This window comes from Fundulus heteroclitus, chromosome 20, assembly GCF_011125445.2.
Source record: "Fundulus heteroclitus isolate FHET01 chromosome 20, MU-UCD_Fhet_4.1, whole genome shotgun sequence".
Taxonomy (NCBI): domain Eukaryota; kingdom Metazoa; phylum Chordata; class Actinopteri; order Cyprinodontiformes; family Fundulidae; genus Fundulus; species Fundulus heteroclitus.
This window is the reverse complement of record NC_046380.1, coordinates 11,951,883-11,966,895: the sequence shown is the minus strand read 5'-3', so window position 1 is coordinate 11,966,895 and position 15,013 is coordinate 11,951,883. Positions and strand designations below refer to the sequence as shown.

The 15,013-nt window shown below is 39.7% G+C and overlaps 1 protein-coding gene across 3 annotated transcripts in view; it reads left to right on the top strand.

Moving 5' to 3' along the window:
• The window catches only part of arhgef10la (Rho guanine nucleotide exchange factor (GEF) 10-like a), a 175,486-nt gene extending 166,726 nt beyond the window's left edge, over positions 1-8,760 (top strand). For all 3 annotated transcript variants that reach the window (XM_036151338.1, XM_036151337.1, XM_036151339.1), the window contains 2 exons: positions 4,997-5,119; positions 5,668-8,760. In XM_036151338.1, coding sequence (XP_036007231.1) covers positions 4,997-5,119; positions 5,668-6,218 — 674 coding nt within the window. In that variant the 3' untranslated portion in view covers positions 6,219-8,760. The remainder of the gene's footprint in view (positions 1-4,996; positions 5,120-5,667) is intronic.
• The last annotated feature ends 6,253 nt before the right edge of the window (positions 8,761-15,013 follow it).

Genomic DNA, 15,013 nt, shown 5'->3' with positions numbered 1-15,013 from the left:
GTGAACGAAGTAACCTTCAAAGAACCAGCTTGCTTTTCTGCCCGGTGGGTTCCCCCGCTTCATGCTCTCTGGAGAGAAGGGTTGGATATTGTGGACAACAAGAGCTCTGTCTGCCAAAGGTCACTCAGAGATTAGCGCGTGGTGATGGTCTCTTTGGGCCGAGGCTTTGGGATGTCTTGAGGTTTGACAGTTTGGATCACAGACAAAATGGTGTTGTGTGCTAAGGGACTTGCACCTGGAGAATTACTAAGTGATGCTGGGCTCACAACTGAGATATAGTGAGGATAAAATGAACAAAATATTTTAGGAATTTGAGATTGAAAAAGGTAAGGGTAACATGGTATGCAAACCAATCAGAAATGGCATTTGATTCAACTGAGTTACAAAGTTGTTGTTTTTTTTTTAGTCCTCTCTGATTCATGACATTCAAGGTCTTCACTATCAACAATCAATACTGAAAATTATGACTTAATTAAATAACTATGGATTATTTCCATGTTTGAAATCTATCTAAATTAGCAAAATAAGATCATTCAAAGAATAACTGATTGACAGGGATTCAGACAATTCTTTGTTTTGGACAACTTTGCAAAGTCATTCTGCTCATATTTTAGAGAACCGGCGTTATCACCTATGGGATTAAGAGTTTGTTTTGACTAGACTTATGGTTACACATAAATATTTTAGAAGGACTTGGGGAAAAGCAGCTTTTGGTTAAAGTTTGCATTTGTGGATGGCAGGCCTTGATACAAAGGCAACCTCAAGTTTTTATTGTTATTTTATTTTTCACTTTGGATTACTATTAAAATAGATATTTCTTCAAGTATATTCCTGTTTGGTGTTGCACCTAAATTCCCCTTGGGTGTACCTATAACTCCCCAATATTTTATTTTACAGCTTATGTTTTGCTTTATTTTTCTGTCCCAGTTACTTCATCTGATCTGCTTTAAAATCCTCTCACCCTCATTTTATCATCTTACTGCAGTTCATTTAGCATTCCTCAGATGGCACATTACTTTTGGGGTTCATTTCTTCTTGATGCATGAAATATTTATCAGCAAGTGTGGGTGCCTATTTTATTTTTTTTATTTTTTGAGGAAGGCACTTTGATAAACACATCACCACCTGTATGCACAAAAGCAAGAGTGTTTAAAGGTCTTAAGGATACGGTAAAACAACATTTTGCCATTTATATTGAATTTCAACCAATAAAACGACACAAGGCGAATTTTCTCCTGAAGGAAACAAAGCACAACAACAGGCATGTGTTTCAAATAAAAACATCTTGTTTGGATCAAAGGCTTTTGTTCCTTTTTAGAGCCGGAGCAGAGATTTAAAGGAGAACAGACTTCCCTCGTCCACGGTATCCAGATAGAAATGACTGGCCCAAAGGTCATTTTCCACTCCTCTCCCTTGAAATATGCAGCATGTGTAAGGAAAGGTGGCTGCCTCAAGGCCTGGCCCTGGGGGAAGTTACAGGGTGTAAAAAGAGTGTTGCTCGGCTCATGTCTACAGGGTCCACAAAGAGAGGAGGATCTTTGACTTAAGTTGTGATTTGTTGGGCTCACAAGAGAGGAGAAGCTCCCCTGACACCTTACAACCACAGAAACGGAACATGAAATTTTGATAGTTTTCCCTCATCACTGGGTCTCTGCTCCCCTAGGTTTCTCCTTGACTTATGCTAGGACATGCAGTAATGATATACCCCCTAATCCTTTCTACTCTAATGTGATTTCTGCTCAGCTGGGAATTCCAGCTGCAGTAAACAAGAGAACTTTCAGAGGCCGAAGAAACTGCTGATCCCTCACAGACTAATGTTTTTAATAGTTCAACCCTTAGGCTGGGGGGGAAAAAAATAGTATTTCAAAATATCCTGAGTGACATATTATAGTAAGGCATTTATCTTTGCAGACATCATCTTTTTAAAGAAAAATACCAACTCCCTCATGACACAGTGCAGAGTGTGTACATTGCTGCAAACACAGGAGGGTTGATATTGCTGGAGGGGTTGCTGTAGCTCTTTAATCTCAAGTGCCTTTTACATTATCCCTTTTCATCACTCGTGCGAAGACAAAGCGTGGTCCCCACATCCTCCGACTTAACTTCAGATTTCATGGTAACCTTTGGAGTGGGTGTTCATGAGGATCACTTAAGCTCCCTAACCAAAGTACCAATAGACTCTACAGCAAAGCAAGCAGATCGGAGATTTTCGTTAGCATCTAACTTCCTGTTCTGTCCCTCCAAAAGCCTCCACCTAGATGCTATTAAATATTTCAATGCTCTGGTTCTGCTTTATCCTGCACACGCAGCATCTGTTTTCTGCTTTGGGTGATTCATCTCTGTACATTATAATAAATTAATTAATGACACCACTGAGCCTTTTGTACAAAGCATCAAAATCAAAGCATGGCACAGAACAAGCGTGCAAATACAGCCACACATGCAAATGAGCATTCTCTTGGTTGTGTTCAAACTAAGTGTTGGTGTAATTCAATTAAGGGTGCCATGGATGTTATGGTAAGTGGCCTTATGGTAACTAGGCCACAGTGGAAGACAAAACGTTAGGAACCACAGAAGGAATGCGAAAATAAATCCATAGTAAACAATGCCGTTTTAGTCCTGCGTTAACTGGAAACAAAGGGTGTGCTTGTGGAAAGAGGCACAATTATCCTCTGTTGTCACTAATGCAGAGCTGTGAAAACAAATGCAGGAAATACGTATACAGGTCTTTTGTTTTCATATTCTATAACAAAATCTAGACTGTTATCTTTGAAGAACACATCTCCGTTACATTTGTCACGTTGACAGAGAATGTCACAATCAGCTTTCCAAATCAGCCATTTATAAGGTTTATTAATATCATAATCCGCAACAAATAATTGTTGTTGTTTAATTTACAAAAAGTCAGTTTCTATAATTTAGTACTCTTCTTTTTTTCTTTTTTTTTTACACAAATTGCAAGTTTCAGAAATGTTAACATTTCTGTCTTTAGGAGCTGAAAATAAAGCTGTATCTCTAGTGTTAGTAGCGCTAGGTTGTGGATAGCCTGAAAGAGAGGCGAGTTCTGAAAGACGGCTGGAAATTTCTGATGCAGAGAGCTTTTAAAGATGCCATAAGCTTCTTAATTTAAAGATAGGAATCATTATCAGCACATCTTGAAAATACAGGGAGCCGTCAGACTTTTCTTCCAACACTTGAGGGAAGTCCTTTGTCACATTTCTTGTGCTGGCAAATAAGCAGTACAGTTGTGAAGGGGTTGAAGGCTTAAGTTAATTTTTTGGGGATACATATAAAATAATAGGCTATCCTATTATACTCTACCTAAATAAAAAGCTTAATGATTTTTTTACACATTTAGGCAATCTTGCTTAAACCCCAAAATGCCAAAATATACCGATATATGGCAAACATATCGTATGCTCAATATAAATGCAAAAAACTAAATCGCAATAATTGCTGGCTAAAACTGTATATTCCAAATGTCAAGTCTTTGACTTTTTATGCTAGTGTAATATTTACTGTGTTGGAAAGAGTCTTTCACATAAAATAAGTAATAGTTCACCAAAGCAATATTCTGAAAAGGCAGATGAGAAGTATGAGCAAACTTGATCTCAAGGGATTTTTTTTCGAACAGTATCAATAACATCATCTTTTTAAGATTTTCTGATATCATGCAACCCTAGTACAACTCTTTATTGAAATACCAAGTGAAAAAAACAAAACATAAGGAGAAAACATTAGATTGTTGTCACGTGTAGAATACAACCATTACTTGGTAGAAACATCTGCTCTATCCCTGACCGTTTCCTGTCTTGTCTTTAAATCCTATTTAGAGAAGCATCCAGAGTCTGTAATATCACATATATATGAATTATTACTACCCTTCCTCTGGCTGATACATTTGTGCAATGGAATCATTTCAGTCCTTTCTGACCTCTCTCCAAACTGAAGGATGCAATTGAGCCAATATCAGGAAAATTCAACCAAGACAGCTGAACTTTAGTTTAGCTACATCAGATTCACTATGACTAATGCTACTTGTGTTCTTAGTGAGACTAAATGCTGGAATGAAATCAGAGGGACGTTCAAAGTATTAGTTTAAAGGTGTGCAAACTTGTGCAAACAAGTTATTTTAAATGTTCTATGTTCTACATTTCTACTAACATATATGTTTGTTTTAGGATAAATTAACAGTTACATATTTCACATTAAAGACAGAAAAGAAATGTCTTTAATGGGGAGCACGCTTTCTCTTGATGTCACTTTTTAAATCATAACCAAAAAACCTGCCCTTTTTAAAGGGTTGTTTAGACTTTTGAGGTCCACTTTATATAAGACTTCAAACTGAAATCTAAAGTAACCTGTAGAATTGAGTTTTGCTTTGCTCTTAGCACCTTCTCCGTGATCGTTTTAACGAATTAAAAGTCCTGTCGTGTTTTCATTTTCTTTGAGAAAATAAATGTTGCAGATAGGCTTTATGCAACCATACAAAAACAGTGTACCATGGGTTTTGTGAAATTATAATTGACGCAAAGAGTGGGAGCAACAGAGGGTCAAACAGGCTCCTGTGAGCAACACTACCAGTTAAATCCTGTTCTATTTGACAGATGCTCCCATAGACAAACACTTATAGAGCAGCAAGTGAAACCACAAAGCTTTCAAACGAAAAAAATAATGTCTGGTTAGCTGCTTAGGCCCTCTACTAAAGTTATCTTTAATATGGATTGGCAAAAAGAAAACAGTTCCAAGTTTTCATTACTATATACAATTCCAGAGCTTTCAGGAATTGCTAAAAAAATTGATTCATCGCACAGCTTAAAACTTCATATATACCTAACATATTACTGGCCAACAATGAGTATTTTTACTTTGTCATTATTGGGCGAGAACATCAGTCTGTCAGTGGAGAGATAAATACTGTAATTTTGGTTTGGTTATTCTCTAACAATAGCTGGCCAGGAAAAATCAATTTCTGTCAATGTTTTCTATGTTACAGGTCAAAAGAATATGCGGGTGACAAGCCTTCTAATTTGCCAAGGGTTGTTATGGGTGGGCACTGCCCAAGGCTTAATCATCACTCTCCCAGTGCCCAAACTGGAGGGCATTCCCAAAATAACAGGTATGGCCGAACATCATCTTATGAGGTCAAAAGAAACTGGAACTGGAAGTTTTTGATGGAAAATGACTTTGCACTGCCTATTATTGAGGTTGCACTTCATATTTTCCATGTGACTCTGGGAATCAGTGCAAATATTATCCGCTAACCCACAAATCAATGCTGAATACATATGCTGGTTGCATATTTTAAAACTGCCTGGGAGTATTTTGTTTGTCATACCAAGTAAATAAGATGTGTAGTTCCCCACTTGCACAACCTTTACTTCCCAGCCACCTTATTGCAAGTGAGTTTATTGAAAAATATGTAAATGCCCCAGAAGCTACGGGTGGCGTTATTACTGCAACAGTCACAGAATTATGAAAAATTATTTTAGTAAACTGTTATTGACATGATGGACAGCATTGTTCGAGTCATTTTTTATTTTTTTTAGTCTGCAGTATTCAGCTTGCAGCTTGCATAACACTCTCACTGAGCGTGTGATTGACACCCATTTTGTCAGTGCTTTTCCTTTGGAGGGTACCTGAAAAAAGCATTCTTAATGTTCACAGGAAAGGGAATGATCTCCCTAAACGCTCACTGTGGACCAGTGGACTTTCTTGTGGCAACCACCAGCACTCTGTCCCCTGATCTGCTCAAGAGAGATTCCGTCGCGGACGGACCAGACTCTGCCTGCGGAGGCGAGGACCGAAGCGACAGCTCCTCTCAGGAATCCCTGCAACCTTCCAGTTGCTACAAAACCGAGGAGAAAGGCAAGGGACGGGGCATTCTGCTGCAGTACAGGCTGCGCTCCACGTCAGGACTACCGGGACGGCCACTTACAGCGCAGGGCGACGTGGCCTCCGACTCCTCCCTGGAGTCGTTGGAGCACAGCGTGGAGGACGGCTCCATCTACGAATTCAGCGACGACCCGGAGACGTGGGTTCGGGGTCGTCCCTGCGAGAGAGACAACATGCGTAGGGACAGGGTGATCTCTGCGGCAGTCATATCAGGAGGCAAAGGTTTCCGGAGGCTGAAAGAAGGAGCCGCGGCAGGGTCCAGGCCAAGTGGAGACTCTATAGAAAATATTCTGATGGTATGGCAGCTCCCACTGACGGTGTGATATGGAAAGAATGCGGCAACGTTGTGTATTTCTCGAAGTCTGCCGAACCTCGCCTTGAATCGCCTGCTCCAACAATTCGGCAGGTTTGAATGTATTATAAAATGCTGCCACTGTCACAGACCTTGACATTCTATCATTTTAGCCTGTGGAAAAAGGAAGCCGAGGCGCAGCATTTGTGACAGAGACCATCAGTCTAAAAAGATGCTTTGAATGTTCAGGATTGTATATATCCTCATCTCGCCAGCGGTGGCAGAGGTCGCCACAGATTAGTTCCATGCCGTCATACCGATCTGCTTCCTCTTCCTGCCTTAGTTAAGACTGATATGCCTCACTTTAACCACATCAAAGCTGCATGTGCTCTGCCACATTTATTTTATGCAGAGGACTTCAAATAAGAGTGTCCATGGACGGCAAGCCTTTGAGAAGAAGCGTTTGTTGAATCCGCCATGCTCTGCAGAGTTAGAAATGGATGTGTTCTATATGTGATCCTGAGGGAGAGATCCCATCTGTTTCAGAGCTGGAAGCTGAAGGCAAACACTTTATTAGTCTTGCCTGCGTTTTATTTTTCATCCCGTATAATGTGAACAAATAACACCTCCTAATATGTCTGTGCGTTTCAAAAAAAAAAAAAAGAAAGAAAAAAAGGAAATCGTTATGGTGTGGTGTTGCAGTATTTAGAAATGACACATTTTTTGCTCTAAATAGCTTGTCAGCCTTTTTGTTTGGGGTGGACACGTCAGCGCATAGCTTACAAGTGCAACGGATTTTGGTATCTGGTAATTGCGTTCTAAATTCACTCTATTACAAAGTTCTCTGATCAAACAGGACTTTTCCATATTTTAGAGACCCTTTCACAAGCATTGCAGATCATCCTCCATTAGCAGCATATTAGCAGACATTTTTCCGCTTCTTTTTTCAACACCCAAATAATACAAACGTGCACACAACCCGATTAATTCCCCAACGCAAAGGTTACGCATTAAGCCAAAGTTACACATCGAAAAACTAGGTTTGCATGAAACGTGGCGTAGAGCAAATCAACCCTAAAGAAAAAGTAATGAGTGGGTCTATTAATTTTTGTTTTTCTTAATGGCAAAAGGAGGTTTCGAATTAAAGGTGTGATTCTTACATGGTGAACTTTTACGATTAACAACTGTCTATTGTGTTTTATATCAGACATAATACAGTATATATAATCTAGTTCCACAAACAAACTCAATACAACCACTAATAATCCTTTTAATGCAAACATAAAACACATCCTTCCTCCCATGTAGGTTGTTGGCCTTAACGTTCTCAGATCACCTAAAATATTGTGTAATATGTTATTACCCTGCCAAGCATTTCAAACCCCTTTTTAAGGATAGCAATTAATAATTTAATAAGGAATGTAAATATGAACGGTACTGTTTGTTCTTTTTTAAACTTGTACAAGGACCTTGTGTTCTCCCAACAACTGGAAGAATGTTGAATCAAAAGTGGTATGAGAGGAACTCAGTGGTACTGCGTAGCTTTTAAAAGGTTTTCCTTCAAAATGTTTTACGTGCAAATTGTGTTAGCATTATCAAGATTGCAGCCTGCGCTATTAACCCTTGATTCAGACTAAAGCAAAAGGTACATACTTTCCAATATGTATTTTTCAAGTGCTTCAGCACAGTCAGTGGAGGCCACTTAGCTGTTCAGCTATAAACAAAGCCTTGCATATTCCCGGTAAACCAAGCAATGGTGATGGTTGTGAGATGCTAATTTCTTTACACACTTCAAACTTATTAAGTTTGAAATAAAAAGATAAATTTGATTTGTAATTAAATTTAATATCAAGGCCCTCGTTCGCAAGAAGTTAATTTAAACAAAATATACGACAACAAGAAAGATTTTAAAGAAAAAAACGATTTAAAGATTGAGTGGATGTCTTACTGGGCACACTGAGGCTTATTTTGCCATCTCCTCCTAGCAGCAAAAGTTTTAAATGCATTAAACTTGCAGTTAGGCAGAAGCCTTTGAAAGTAAAGATGATTCAAGCTTCCCATCAATGCTGTTATCTGTACATCAGAACTGTGAACCCAGATAATGTAAGATGCAGCTTTTCCGGTCTCCATAGAGACTGGTTATATCACACTTTATTTTATTTATTTTTTTCTTTTGGAAGAAGAGCAGGAGATTTTAAATATAGGAGCAATCCCAAAAGGATTTTATGATTATGTGGTATGCACTGTTAACATTTGGTTATCGAGGTACTTTGATCTCATTCCCACATTCTAGAGATGAATGTTATGTTCTTGGTGGAGTCATCTGATGACAGAGTTTTTGTTTCTTTGACTGCTAATGGAAATATTTTTTACCCCTGCACTGGATTTTCCATTGATTTTGAATTGATCCTAAATATTGATTGTGATAGAGACTGACTCATTTATGCCATTTTCATTTACTCACAGGTGGAATGCATGGACTGAATAATGACAAGAGAACAAACATACTGTACTATTAGTTGGCCAGGCTACTGTACTAAATAAACTTATATTTGATTTTGTAAAGCATAAAACTGATGTCATGGTGTATCGGGAAATCTTATGCTTCAGGCTCTGGTGTTAATTGCTTTTTGGCAACATGCATCTATCTATCTATCTATCTATCTATCTATCTATCTATCTATCTATCTATCTATCTATCTATCTATCTATCTATCTATCTATCTATCTAGCTATCTAGCTATCTATCTATCTAGCTATCTATCTATTGCATTGAAATGGCTGTTGTCATTTCAGCTTTTAACTTTTTGCTCTCTCTCTTTTCTTTCATAGTAGGTACACCTGGTCTGGCGTTCTGTTAACTGTGACATCATCCAGAGAAGACGGCTCACCCGCTACTACCATCTAATGTAGAACAGATTACTAGATCAATGTGTGCTTCTGTGCTTTTTTGTTTCTCTTGTTGTGTCTCTGCTCTGTCTTCTGTAACCCCAGTCGGTCGAGGCAGATGACCGTTCATACTGAGCCCGGTTCTGCCGGAGGTTTTTCCTTCCCGTTAATAGGGAGTTTTTCTTCCCACTGTTGCTTCACGCTTGCTCAGTATGAGGGATTGCTGCAAAGCCATGGAAAATGTAGACGACTCTCCCTGTAGCTCTACGCTTCTCCAGGAGTGAATGCTGCTTGTCGGGACTTTGATGCAATCAACTGGCTCCCTTATACAGGACATGTTTGACCAATATGTATAATCTGACCCAATCTGTATAATATGATTGAATTTGACTTTGTAAAGTGCCTTGAGATGACATGTTTCATGAATCGGCGCTATATGAATAAAATTTAATTGAATTGAATTGAATGGCTGCCCATCTAAACCGACAGATAAGGCAAAGTGTGCACTAATGAGAGGAGCCACCAGGAGGCCAGTGATAACTCTGGGAGAGCTGCAGAGATACACAGCTCTGATGGGAGAATGTGCCCATAGGAGAATTAATCATTGTGAATGAACTCTGCAAATTTGATGTTCATAGAACTGCTAGAAGGAAGTCAATGTTGAAAGAAACTAAGCAAAACAAAACAAAAAAAGCTTTAAAAAGTACCATTTGTGTTTTACCATAACACTCGAGGAAGCATAGCAAACAGGTGAAAGAGGTTTCTTTGGTCAGATTAGACCTAATACTGCGCTGCACTCCACCGTTCCCACAGTGACATGCACCAGTGGTTGCATCATGCTCTGTGGATGCTTTTATTCAGCAGGGGACGGGAGGCTGTTTAGAGTTGATTGGAAGATAGATGAGGCTAAATACAATCCAATCCTGAGAGAAAGTGGTTGGAGGCTGCAAAAGAGTTGGAAAGAGGCTCACTCTACAGAGTTACAACAACATTAAACATCAACCAGAAAAACAATACTATGCGGGGCCCCATGAAAGTCTGAAAGTCCGGACCTTAATTCAACTGAGAATCTGGCATATCCATAAAACCGATGGTCACAGCCACTTTCCATTTAACTTGACTGACCTCAACCCAAAGCCAGATGGACAACAGTTCCAGCCTCTAAATTTGCAAAGCTGGAAGATACATACCTCAAAAAAAAGTTCTTCAAACTATTAATTTGGGTGGCAGGATGCCACTTTTCTGATTTTTTGTTGATTTGTTTTTAATTTGAAAAGCATACTTCACTTGAAGTACAATTATTTTATGATACTTCAAATGGCTCCTTGCTGCTTAGCCACCACTGCCATTGAAACCTGCAAACATGTATCAGAGAATTTGGAGATTTTAAAGTGCCCTCAGGGATGAGTGCATGGGGAAATAGCTGTCTGGCTGTGATTGGACTGATGATCTGTCTAGAGTTTGCCCCCTGTCTCCATGAGCAGGATTAAATCCAGTTAATTTATATAGTGTCAATTGACAGCAAATGTTGTCTCAAGGTAAGTTACCAGACAAAAATATTCAGGTTATATCCAGAAGTGTTAAGTCTATTCAATCCTAGAGGCAGATCTTATGACAGTTACATACATTCTAAATAAATCCTAGGTATTCAACAAAACAGTGAAGTTAAAAGTATAAAGCCAATTGCCAAAAAAAAAGTCTTATATGGAAGCGGACTGCATCTCGTCATTACATTTTCAGCAAATCCCACACTGAGTATACTTGTAGTGATTGTGTTGGCCAGGATTCCTGGTGGCTTCTTCTGCTCCCATTCGCTTTTAGACATTGAGGGTTCTGGGTAGGGTGCACGGGGGGCATGGGCACCAGCTACCTTCCGGAGGAGGGGTGGGCTGTGCCGGGCACACCCCTTTTTGGCGATTGCAGCTTTAAATGTACTTGAAAACATCATGCAACAAGACAACATTTGAGCAAGCACTTGCAGGCTGGGGGGCTTTCTCACACCCTGTTCTTCGATTTCCATCCGGAGTCTGAGGCTTGGAAGAGGAGCGAGGCACCTGGTCGGGGTCTGCACCGGGGGTGGGCGTTAGGTCTCGGGGGTTGGCTGGGACTAAAATATAGAGGTAGGGATTAAGTATGGGGGGCAGGGTGTGGGGGAGGTAGCACCTGAGGGTTTGTGGTTTGGGCTCTGGTTGGTTGGCCTGTTCCGTTCATGTTGGCCCCATCTCCGGGTGTTTAGGCCCGTGGGTCGTCTGGATTAGGGGTTAGGACCGGGTAGGGTAATACTTAGAGATGTTGGGGTTCACCTGCCAGATCTGGGGGCTGGACACCCCTCCGGGCTTCTTCAGTCAAAGGCTTGTTCAGAACCGGTGTAAGACAGATCACTGCAGAAGATCCTTCTTGGCTACAGCCATCAGCATCTTCAACAACTCTTTGAAGAAACCTGCATATGGGTTACAAAAATGGAATTTCTCTTTGGGATTGATAAGTATTTTTGGAATCGAATTGAATTGAAGCAAGTTCGCATGTTTTACATTTTTGCAAGGCTATGTTGAGTGGAAATGTTTTATTTTAGGCTAAATTAAATTTGGGCTTTGTGCAATCCAAGACAAAAGGATCAACAGCTATGATATTTTGTTAGAACACCTTGAAACAGCTCAACATTTACACATGTGATCAAATCCTGAGAGTATTACCTTGCTAGCTTTATTTTCTTAATACACAAAAATTTCATTTTTATTCTAATCCAGCATTCATACTGGCAGTGATCCGCTACATAAAATGTATTTGGGAACAAATACATTTTATGTAGAGGAAGTAACACAACCTTTAATCTATGTAACTACTTTAGCTAACAGTAAATCATGTTTATTTTCTCAGGGGCAACCATCAGGTTTATGGAAAGCAAGAAAATGGGCTACAAAAATGAAAAGACATGAAAATATCAAAGATTTATACTTTGGAAAGGGGCTTTAAATAGAACCAGGACCCATTGTCGTCAGGTAGAAGAGGACAGAAAAGCAAATGTATGAAGAGTTCTGTAGTTCAATGTATGAGAGAGAATATAAGAGTGAAATTGTGAGAGTCATACTGAGAGAAGATTTTCACTTGTGAGTATATAGCCATATGGAAGAAACCTTTTTTCTTTCAAATGTATATAACATGGAGGTTTTTGCAAGTATTAAAAACAGTGTGAGACAAAGCTGCTGATTTAAAAAAGCAAACTTTTAGCCAAAGAAAATGTACCAGTTCCTGGATGTACTCCATTCCAGGTGAAGCAACGTGTAATATTTTACAGAAGAATAACTAATTCATGTCCAGGTCATCTTTCCAGGGCTTAATTCTATTTCAGTCATCTTGACATTCATCCCAAAACATGCCTGAAATGCATACCCAAATGAAGTTATATGCAGTTCCTCAACCCTACTGTAAAGACAACACTAAATAATTAACCTGAGCAATCAAACTTATTGCAACTGTGACCACCTTGTAGTTATTAAAGTTGGAGCTCTCAGAAATGTAAATTTGTTTCCGTCGGCTGTTTTTTTTAATGTATCTATGAGGAGCAAAACATATGGATTCAGAAATCAAATGCATACAACTCCTACTTTTTACACGTCTGGACTTGATAATGATAACACAGAAAATTACCATTTTGGAGAGTTTTTTTGTGGATACAGCATTTCCAGGGACTTTCCAAAGTGACCATTTGGAGACTCCAAATGGCCGCTTTGGAAAGCACTTGAACATAAGACCTTCATAAAGCTCCAATTCCAAAGTGATAGTCCAAAAAGTGGTAAAATGAGGTCTTGCACAGAACGCACCTCTCCATGCCCCGTGTGCACACACAGGTAAGCAAAGAACTTTCTTCAGTGCGTGGAGAGCAATGCAGTTAAGTCCATCCCCATTTGGGGTAAAGTCGCAGTCCCTTCTGCAGACCTGCTCCACCAGCCTCATCGGGGTTTTAGGGATTCTTAACAAAACCTTTTGCCATAATCTGTTTGGTAAAAAAAAGATAACTCTGAAAGTGGAGGAAAATATGCGCATTTATGAGTGAAGTCAAATAAATAAACACTGTTGACACTTTTGAGCCTGATTTTAAGTCTGGCTTCCGATGCCATTGTTATGACAGGAGTTTCTTTGGCTACATGCATGCCCATGTGTTTTCAGTCCCTTTGGGGTGCCGTGACTTAAGAGATGAATGCATTACCCCAGGCTGCTTCTTAAAAATGAATAGACCTATAGCCAGCCTTTTGGAAGGCTCTTTGAAAGGAATGCGTCCGTCTCCCTTCAAAGTGTCAGAAATCCATCTTTACTTGTCCCCTGCAACATGTTATTACCGCGTCACCGGCCCATTTGCTTGGTTCACTTTTCTCTAGTATACAAGCCTTTAAAGCTACAGCCGAGCTGATCCGAATGGGTTGAAAAGTACATCAAATGTAACAAAATGTGATAAGCTACATTACTTTTATGAAGTAATTGACATAGTTCAACTACTATTATATTTTATGTAGAGTACCTTGTGACTGTCACCCATTACATTTTCAAAAGTAACATACTTAACTATGTTAAACTGTTCATTTTAGCACAAATATGTCCAGAGAAAGTGCTAGTGAGAGCCATGGTCCAAAGTGATCCTGGTCCCAGCATCCAATGGTGTGCACTGACAGATTTTTGTGATTATGTGGAGTGTGCACAGCAAAAATAGACTGCAAGCAGCAGTGGAAACTCAACAACAGCCAAAGAAGATCATAAGCAGGAGGGGGGAAAAAAAATAAAATCTGCCATTGTATGGCATGGAGTGGTTGTATTGTCAGCCATAGCAAAAATAAACTGAAATGTTTACGTTTGCACAAATGTTGGCAATTCTGTCAACACTTATGTTACCACTGAAATAATAGTAGCAGGGAAAAGAACAAGAATGTTATGAAGAAGAACGTTACAGGAGGGCACACGTGTTATCATCACTGAATATGAGATTGTGTAGTTTGCTGGTATTCGTTTTATTTATCTAGAACATACGTGTTAGTTCCTTCCATGGTCATTTATCTCTTCTGTCAGACTTTCTGTCCCTGGTGGTAATGATGGGAGTCATGAAAAAAAAAACACAACATTTTCTGGCACTGGTGTCTTTTTCTCATTCTCTGTGGATGTGCACAGTATAAAGCTTGGCTTACTTTCCTGGCCCTGTTGCCACAGGCGCTAATTTACCCAGACTCTCTGGCTCAAAGAACGTGTCCTGGTGGTATCCAATGCGCAAACAAACATCCAACAAAAAGGACAACACGACTCCTAAAGGACTCCATTATACTCCAGTGCAATTTGGGAATGTGATGGTTATTTAATAAAGCCGTCCTTAGTTGCTCCTTGTTCCTAGGTCAGCCATGGCACACTTCTTTGCCCAAAAGCAAAATGCCAAAATGAGAGGCCTAAATGCTGATCAAAATTTCTACTGTAAAGACTCACATATTGAAGGTTAAAAATGTGCACTTTTTCTTTTAGCTGTGAGCCCTCACAACTTCCTTTTCATACATCTTTCTATAGATATTTTCTGCCAATTAATCCTGTGTTGGGTAAGATTTCATTATCTCAAACCCCAGCTCCGGGCCTGTGCCGCTTGCAGGCGTCACTCTCCCTACGTCTCAGGTATAATTTGCATGCCTCAGTTCAGGCTAAACTGAAGCGGGTGAAGCGTTGCAGTTTGAAGGTCTCCCTGCTTTATCTGTCAACTCCTGGAAGCCAGGCATATTTGCATTGCTTTTCATTTCTACAGGCATGCCAGTTGGATTGATAAAGGAAGAACAGCGCACTGTACAAACCTTGCTTTACAAAAGAGGACATAGAAACATATTTGCATACGCAAAATACACAGATAAAGCCCACAGGTGATTGGTTCAGGTCTCAGTCACCCTCCGTCATTCAACATAACATTTGTTGCAG